Genomic DNA, 8712 nt, shown 5'->3' on the forward strand with positions numbered 1-8712 from the left:
CAGATCACGTGGGCGGGCAGTGAGGACCTCCGCATCAATGCGTCATTCACCGCCTCCCCATTGATCAAGTCAGGTCAGGTCGGGTCAGGTCAGTAGGTCAGCCTGAGTAGGTCCCGTTACCGCGGAATAGTAGATCGCCATCTCCGACTTGGATCACTCTCTCGCCTCTCCAAGCATCTATCCCTGCGATCCCCCCATATCCTCTTTTCTTCCCCCCCCCCACCCCCCCGCATATCGCCATGAACAGCTATCGAGGACGATCAAGAAAACGTTCCCTCTGGGACACCAAGATCTCGGATCTTTTCTGGCCTGTATCACTGCTCCCAGGCCTTGTCTCCGCTTATCAGCCCGTATACTTCGGCTCCCGAGAACAGTCGCCCTTTCTTCCTCCTCAGATTCCTTTAGCGGATTCACCATCGCTATCCGGGACCCATGAATTTGTGAGTCGGACAGATCTGTGCTGCAATCCTGTCTCTGTCGTACGGCCACTGATCAAATAGACACTTCGCCACTTATTCCATCGAGGGACGTATCAAGATTCCAATCTCCACCTAAGGCTGGACATCCAGCCTGAGACCCGTCTTCGGGCCGTCTCAGAGGATGGCCTTGAATCCGAACCTGTCGCCGTCAATATTCCGCTGCTTGCAACTTCCGAGCCACTCACCATCCAACGGCTCGCAGATCGACGTCTTTCAGTTATCGATGATTATCTATTAGCCGCCAGGTCCTCGGGATCGGCGGTGGCTTTGTCGCCAGATGCCTGGATCATGGATACGCTGGCCGGTCCCAACGTTACAGATAAAAATACAGTTATTACGATGGCAAAGATGACCGCAAACGATTATATCGAAGAGCCAGGTACGGGTGAATGGCAAGATATACATGGTCGCTTCAATCATTCCGGGAGTTTTGGGTGGCAGGGTGACGGGCTGCGAGGGCATGTCTACGCCGACCAGACAAACAGTACTGTCGTCATTTCTATCAAAGGCACATCGCCAGCGGTATTCGACGGAGAGGGTACCACCACAAATGATAAGCTCAACGATAATCTTATGTTCAGCTGCTGTTGTGGGCAGGGAGGCTCATATCTCTGGCGCCAGGTGTGCGACTGCCAGACGTCGTTGTATACGGCCAATCTTACGTGCATCGTCGAGGCAATGCAGGACGAAAATCGATACTACCGTGCTTCGCTGGACCTTTACTCAAACGTGATCGACATGTACCCAGATGCCAACATATGGCTAGCAGGCCATTCTTTGGGTGGCGCCGTGGCCAGCTTACTAGGGCTGACGGTCGGCGTACCAGCAGTCACTTTTGAGGCCGTGCCAGAAGCCCTACCTGCCGCTCGCCTTGGTCTTCCCAGCCCTCCAGGTCATGATTCACGATTCCCTCAGTCGCGCAAGTTCACCGGGTCCTACCACTTCGGCCACACTGCAGACCCTGTGTACATGGGTACCTGCAATGGCGTTAGTTCTGTATGCACGTGGGGTGGTTATGCCATGGAGTCTGCATGTCATACGGGCCAGATGTGTGTCTATGACACCGTGGAAGACAAAGGCTGGCGTGTCGGGATGACCAGACACCGCATTCAATTCATCATCTCCAATGTTCTTGAGGACTATGACGATTTGCCGCCTTGCGCCCCTGAGGAAGAATGCTATGATTGCGAACTCTGGAAGTTCTTCCGCAGTAACGGCTCCGAGATTACCACCACGACGACTACGGCCACGTCCACGTCGACTTCCTTCTCCAGTACCCGCACATCGACCTGCAAGACCCCAGGATGGTGGGGTTGTTTGGACGAGACCACTACAACGGAGCCACCATCGACGACCACTTCGACATCTACATCAACCTGCAAGACTCCAGGCTGGTTCGGCTGTAAGGATCCGACCACTACTTCAGACGCGACCAGCGCACCAACCATCACTACCACCGAGCCCATTTCACCGACCACCACGTGCAAGCATCCCGGCTGGTTTGGCTGTCGCGATCCCACCTCTACGAGAACCGCCACAGCCACAGCCTCCAGAACGCCGCCTCCCGACACGACCTCCAAATGTGGCAAGCCCGGCTTCTTCTGGGGTTGCTGGGACGCTCCGACTCCCCACGAACACCTGATCACCCCTGCCCCGACTCTACCTTCCTAGAGGCGGCATCCATCCAGCATCTCTCCGTCCTCAACTCACCCTCGCGGCTCCGTTCCACCACCGCATTACTCCCCTCCAAATCTAGAATTCTGATCTGTTTTGACTATCATCGCATCCAAGACTATCCCTCTCGTGGGGCCGTCGACTTGTACTTCTGAGCGGGCGCAACATGTGCAACTAGTATTTTGATTTTGTTTTTCTGGGTTTGTTTGAGCATTTCGTTTCTGGGTCTTCTTGGTTAACCCTTCACATTCTGTTGACAAATATCTATTCGCTAGGGTCTGGAAACGGCAGTGTTTGTCACTTGTCTTTACTTGGGCACAATCGCATTCACTTTCTGGAATAACGCTTCTTGGCTTACGAGCTTACGTGTCCTTTATCCTTGTGCGCGTGCTGTTTCTGGGCATTTTTCTGGGAACCACACCATACCACAGTCATATATACATACATCTATATACGCGCGATATCTTGAGAGATCATTCGAATTGCATCTTGTCCGTCACTGGTACTACCCAGGAACCGCGACACTAACCTGGAACCTCAACACATAAGACTGCTGGAGAACTACGTATCCACTGACACTCATGAGATGAACGCGAGGCGCGAAGCATAAAGAGAATTGTGAAAGGTATCATTTTAGATCGAGGAACTTCGTGAGGGTGTTTCTGTCACATTTACAGAGGAAAGAGAACACAGGCTGCATCATCGCTAAATGAAGTGGGCGACTTTCGAAGGCTCTTTTGCTGGGGCAGTGATCAAGGCTAAAAGAGAGCAAATTTTGATTTACAGACGAGCAGACTTGACGCCAGCGGCCTTGGCCTCGGTCGACTTCTCGATGCGGGCACCGAGGTCGGGGTTGACCTTCTTGAACATGGCATAGGTGGCCTGGCGAACGCGCTCGTGGGCGGCCGAGAGATGGGAAGCGACGTTGTGGACAAAGTTGTCTTGCTGACCGGGCTGGCGGCCGAGGACCTGCCAGAGGCCGTTTGCCTGGGCGTAATCGTCGTCAGTGATGGGGAGCTGCTCCGTGACGATCGAGCCCGTCCACTTCTCGTGCTCCTGGCTGGCCTTGACGGGCTGGTAGCGATAGGGGCGGAAGGTAGAGGGGTAGTTAGGGTTGGCGCCGTAGTTGCCGTTGACGTTCATGTAGCCGTCGCGCTGCCAAGGGCTGAAGGCCCGGAGCGGGCAGTTGACGGGGATTTGCTCGTAGTTGCCGCCCAGACGGTGGCGGTGGGTGTCGGGGTAGGAGAAGAGGCGGGATTGGAGAACGGGGTCGGCCGAGGGCTCGACACCGGGAACCATGTGCGAAGGAGAGAAAGCGGCCTGCTCAACCTCGGCGAAGTAGTTCTCGGGGTTCTTGTTCAGAGTGAACTTGCCGAAGCGGCGCAGGGGCACTTCGCTCTGTGGCCAGACCTTGGTCAGATCAAAGACGTTCCAGCGGAACTTCTCAGCTTGCTCGGGGCTCAGGACCTGGACGTAGCAAGTCCAGGAGGGGTTCTCGCCACGCTGAATGGAGTCGAACAGGTCCTGAGTGTGCCAGTCCGGGTTCTCAGCGGCCAAATGAGTGGCCTGCTCATTGTTAAAAGTCTTGTTGCCCTGGTCGGTCTTCAGGTGAATCTGGACGTAGTTAAAAGTACCGTCAGGCTTAATCCACTTGTAGGTGTGGCCAGAGTAGCCGTTCATGTGGCGGTAGGAGTAAGGAGTACCGCGGTCACTGAAGAGATGCATGACTTGGTGGACGGCCTCGTGGTGGGTGGACAGGTAGTCCCAGAACATGGTAGCATCCTTGAGGTTGGTTTGAGGGTTGCGTTTCTGGGTGTGGATGAAGATGGGGAACTTGGCGGGATCGCGAAGGAAGAACACAGGGGTGTTGTTGAAGACCCAGTCCCAGTTACCCTCATCGGTGTAGAACTTTATGGCGAAACCGCGAGGATCACGAGCGCTGTCGGGCGAGCCCTTCTCGCCTCCGACGGTGGAAAAGCGAGTGAAGCACTTCGTCTTCTTGCCCAGACCCTTCAGCATATCAATGACCGTGATGTCGCTGATATCATCGGTAACCTCAAACTCGCCGTAGGCGCCAGCACCCTTGGCGTGAACCACCCGCTCCGGAATGCGTTCTCTGTCAAAATGGGAAAGGAGGTCGATCAAGTGGAAGTCCTGGAGGAGCAGAGGACCGTTGCGACCAACTCGTTGAGCGGCCTGGGGATCCATGACCTGGAGAAGAAATGTTAGCCATGGCAAATTCGACGAAGCAAGATCGATTGAGAGGGAGGCGAGGGTGCACGAACTGGACAGCCATTGGAGGTAGTGTAGACTGGGGTCTCATTGTAGCGGTAGGTCTCTGAAGATAGAAGTCAATGGTTAGTTCCAGTTTGATTTCTGACCATAAGTCACGTCTGGTGGTTTGATGGGGCAGGAAGTGAACATACTAGGCTCGTTTTCTTTACCCATGATGGATGGTGGGGGATGTTGTGGCAGAAGAAGCTACAGTAATGACAAAGAAGGGGCCTATAGTCCTAATGGGGAGATAAAAGGACAACACGGAATACAAACTGAGAAGAGCTATGTTTAGGAACAGCGGGTTTGATAAAGGAAGGGGGGAGAGAGGTTGGGGTAGGTAGTAAATATATGAATTTTCCGAAAGGAAAACGCTGGGATCAGGAGGGCGGGATCTGAATCCAGGAACCTCCCTCTCTCGGGCCCTCTCTTTCTCTCTCTATCACATCGAACAGAGCTTGACCTTGGCTGGAGCCGACGACGAAGAGGAATGAGGCCGGAGACCAATGAAGCTTGGGGAGAAGGTCAACAGGTTGCTGTTGGGGTCCACTTGCCAATCTTCTTTCCCGGCGCCGAGGTCAACTTGGAAAAACAGAAGGTCTTTCCGCGGAGAGAGACTAAGCCTACTTGCATTATCATTGATTGACAGAGAGTGACATTCATGATGGATCTCAGTCTCCAACTCCAGTAGTTCCTTCAGCTACAAGCTTCAAAGCATCTCAATTGTCATCTCCAGACATGTCTCCAACAATATAATCCAACTTCTCACCCCATACTATCATGAACGCCAATTACCCCGCACCCACCGTGCCTTTCCCCAACTTCTCCGATCTTTGTGTCCCCTCTTTCCCCTCAATCCAGAGCCAATCATCACCCCTTGATTTTTTACCTCTATTCTCTTGCCATAACTCGGTGCAGATCACATCAATGGCCGTTTTCCAACGTCTACTGAGTCTTTTCGAGTATTTGTGGAGGTACCGAGCCGGATGGTCCCCATGGCATGATGACGGGGCTCAGGGAGTCCATTGCGTTAGACGATGCGCCCATGTTCTTAGTCAGTGGACCAGGCCAGACTGCGAGTCCTGCATGCCCTCCTGTCTAGACCATCCACCGAGTCGATAATCTGCCTCATACAGCCAACTTGCCTAACGACTACGGGTAAATAACTCAATAATGCGCGCAAGCCGTACCCAATTGGGGTAGAGAGGCAGCTTCAGCCATTATGAATGGATACATCGCCATGATTCATAGGCAAGACGATCATTACCAAACGTCTCTGATGCCGTTACCTAATGTGGTTGTTGCATGCGATCCAATCGGTTGCGATAAAGGAATTGGTGAAAATGCTGACTGGGTAATAAGCATTGCATGTCCGTACAATGGTTACGATAACAGTGATTTACTGTACAACAGCATACGCATATTGCGAGCCTTGAAGCCATCGGAATCCCCCACCGGGGAACGGAACCAGCGCTGCCCCAGTATCTGATCCACTCGGAATCTGATAAATTGGCGATTGCGCTTTGGATTGTTGTTATGGAGACTGGATGGAAGCTGGGGTTCTAATGTTCTAAGCGCACGTCAACTACGGGCCACCTCCACCCATCTTTTGATGAAATGGTCTCCACTAAATGAACCTCAGAAGGCCACAATCTCATCGGAAGGACCTTTCAGACTTGTTTGGAAGCAGCAATTCAGCCGAACGGCGACGTCCAGTCTGCTGGCGGGCGATTCCCCTGCGGAAACCTCCGTTTTCCGAAGGCGGAAGTTCCCCAGGACGCGCCCGCAATGGATTTCTATTCCCGATCTCGGAATCACTTCCGGACAGGTCTCGCTTGCACCTACTCTACATCTATTCTTTCCCCCCGTGATGCGTATTTGGAGTTCTTAGGAGTCGAATTACGGAGTATCGAGAAGTCATACCAAGAAGTTTCGAATCAAGGCTCATGAAATTGAAAACTTCATACTAATACAGGAATCGACATGAACTCAAGAATAGTCGAGGTCGAGCGCATCAGAAGGTAAGGACTGTTCATCAGATCATATCATATCATATCGGCATCCAAACACCTCGCATCTCAGGTTTACCATCTCCGCGCGTTGTCGCCAGACCGGTCGCCATTGATGCTGCTCAGAACGTCACTGGTCGACTGTCCAAGACCCTTGGTCGTGTTTCCCACACCCTCACTGGCTCCTCCGACTGTCTTGCCCAAGCCCTCGCCCACGCCACCCACAGTCTTCCCCAGACCCTGAGTAGCTCCGCCGACCGTCTGGCCCACGCCGCCGACAAGACCGCCGACCGTATCAGTGAGGCCTCCGACAGTCTTGCCAAGGGTGTCTGTCAGCCCTTGCAAGAGGTTGACTAGTTAGCCAAGATTAGCAACCAGTGGGCGGCAGATCTGCCACAAAAGAGATCCAAAGGAAGCACTATCACTTCCTTCGAAGTGGGTAGGGCCGAAACTATCCTGATAAAGCAAAAATGAGGGATAGATGATACGTACCGTTGTTGTTGTTGTCTTCTCCGGACGACATGATGTGTGTAGGAGGGATGTTATGTGGTCGGTAAGATTTATTATTGACAGCGACTGATGAGTAGTCTGATTATTGTGGTCCGGGAGTTGGAATGTAGGGAATAAGCCATTGACACAGCTCTGAAGCATTCTTTTATAGGGCATGGTGGTGGGCAGTATCCCAGTGATCTCGCCACGGGCCGCGTTGTGCAGCGATGATATCATTGCCCCGTGGAAACATGAAGCACTGGTCACCAGCACCCTCTCACTCCAAGTGCTCGGCCATGCTAGGTGATAGAAGGGCCCTGAGCAAGACCAAGGGCCATGAGAGGAGAGATGATGAAATAGGCTTCGAGGGATTATGACAGTGGCGTGCTGATCGGCTGTTGTCCAGGCATGATTGGGTGGCCCGCCGTGTCACGTAGATTGTTATTGCGGCAACAAGCACGGAGCTCAATGGTCAATCTGAATTGGCCCGCCTCTCACAGGATGCATGGAGAATTGATGGCACATGGACACTGGAAAGGCGAGACAGCAATCGCCGGTTTACGTCATGGTTGACTTATGACCTATCTGATATCTGGCCCTTCGCTTCTTTGATACGGATTTCCAGCCGAACGGCACGAAGAACCAAGGGTCAGCCCTGTCGACAACGCATTGTGCTTTGGGTCTTGAAGTTTGCTCAGTCTCTATACTGCTTGTCGCAATCAGGAGCCATAATGATCCATCGATAATGCATTTGTGTTCAATCCCGCATCTTGTTGTTGGCCACCGTCAATGCTTGTGGCTAAATTTCAACAGAGGGTGCGAACTATGCGAGTGTCCTGGCATCTTTCGAACAGGCCACCAATATCTTGACCACTACTTAGCCCGGGAGCCAAGACACGAGCACATGCCTGCAGGAGATCATTTGTTGATGACAGGACTGTCAGATACGGAGGGACAAGCTGTGACACCAAATCTTGGAATGGGTGATTGGGATGAGAGTGTGATTCTCATCTCCTACAGTAGAACCAGTCCACCTGCCGCATCATAGTTCGAGCGAAAAATCCCAAGGACGGGCCAATATCCCCCCAATACATGAAGAATGTGAAATCAGGAATAGTCACGTGCCAACAGCCACGAGGGAAAGCAGCATGAAGAATGGGATGATCTGCAATCAATCAGTCAATCTGCATGGTATGTCAACAGTGTAGGTGCAGTCAGAACTATCTAAATCCCAACACCATCAATTGTCTCTCCCCCGCCAGACAGCTAAAAAGCTTGGCTACAATTGATCAGCTGCTCATTTCCGTAGGGGTTTGACATCCTCCGACCAACCAGCAAATCACCAACTAACCAACTCCTAATGTGATAATTTCCTACCCCGCAAACTCTGCTTGCATAGCGTTGCGGTCAATTGGTTCTCTAACCCTTAGTCCTTCCCCTTCCCAACCACTGCACACTTCTAGAATCGCTCGAGTCGTCTCTAGTCCTTTGCCGACTGCCGATGAGTGAATTTTACAAGCAGTGAGTGGCGTTGGTGGAGTAGTGTAGTGGACAAACATTATGCCCAGTTCCTGCTCGGGCCCCGCCGCCGGTGCATAAAAATCTAACCCAACAACCGTCCCACTTTCCACCTTTTGCCCATTGCCAATTCGGCCGGGTGCGGAACGTCCCTGATTTTCTTCCTCTCGTGTCTTTCCCCATCCTCAATCTGTTCTCCCGTTCAGTCCCCCTCTGACAATCTTACACCTCTCTTTCTTCCCTCTACACCTCTCGCCCCTCCTCCCCTC

The 8712-nt window shown here is 52.7% G+C and overlaps 3 protein-coding genes across 3 annotated transcripts; 1 reads left to right on the plus strand and 2 right to left on the minus strand.

Annotated features, from left to right (window-relative positions):
* Window positions 1-224: 224 nt before the first annotated feature.
* On the plus strand, window positions 225-2542 carry atg15 (triglyceride lipase ATG15). The gene is made up of 2 exons (XM_025631112.1): window positions 225-440; window positions 501-2542. Exons 1-2 carry the CDS (start codon window positions 240-242, stop codon window positions 2148-2150), a joined length of 1851 nt encoding a protein of 616 aa, XP_025485654.1. The 5' UTR covers window positions 225-239; the 3' UTR covers window positions 2151-2542.
* Window positions 2543-2571: 29 nt separating this feature from the next.
* fgaCat (catalase easC) lies at window positions 2572-4723 on the minus strand. Its single transcript, XM_025641187.1, has 3 exons — window positions 4580-4723; window positions 4439-4491; window positions 2572-4364 (listed from the first exon to the last, which is right to left on the minus strand). The coding sequence occupies exons 1-3, from the start codon at window positions 4599-4601 to the stop codon at window positions 2934-2936; spliced, it is 1506 nt and encodes a 501-aa protein (XP_025485655.1). The 5' UTR covers window positions 4602-4723; the 3' UTR covers window positions 2572-2933.
* A 1634-nt stretch (window positions 4724-6357) lies between these two features.
* Window positions 6358-6959, minus strand: BO82DRAFT_396844 (uncharacterized protein; the record flags this gene model as incomplete). Its single annotated transcript, XM_025638867.1, has 2 exons — window positions 6358-6789; window positions 6929-6959. The coding sequence occupies 2 exons, from the start codon at window positions 6957-6959 to the stop codon at window positions 6512-6514; spliced, it is 309 nt and encodes a 102-aa protein (XP_025485656.1). The 3' UTR covers window positions 6358-6511.
* Between the last annotated feature and the right edge of the window lie 1753 nt (window positions 6960-8712).

The sequence above is a fragment of the Aspergillus uvarum genome (assembly GCF_003184745.1).
Source record: "Aspergillus uvarum CBS 121591 unplaced genomic scaffold BO82scaffold_122, whole genome shotgun sequence".
NCBI classification, from domain to species: Eukaryota; Fungi; Ascomycota; class Eurotiomycetes; order Eurotiales; family Aspergillaceae; genus Aspergillus; species Aspergillus uvarum.

Coding starts and splice junctions, on each gene's coding strand:
- fgaCat (XM_025641187.1), bottom strand. CDS start 4,601: ATGGGTAAAGAAAACGAGCCTA. Junction 4,492..4,579: donor GGGTAAAGAAAACGAGCCTA/GTATGTTCACTT, acceptor TTCTATCTTCAG/AGACCTACCGCTACAATGAG. Junction 4,365..4,438: donor CTACCTCCAATGGCTGTCCA/GTTCGTGCACCC, acceptor TTTCTTCTCCAG/GTCATGGATCCCCAGGCCGC.
- atg15 (XM_025631112.1), top strand. CDS start 240: ATGAACAGCTATCGAGGACGATCAAGAAAACGTTCCCTCTGGGACACC. Junction 441..500: donor TATCCGGGACCCATGAATTT/GTGAGTCGGACA, acceptor CTGATCAAATAG/ACACTTCGCCACTTATTCCA.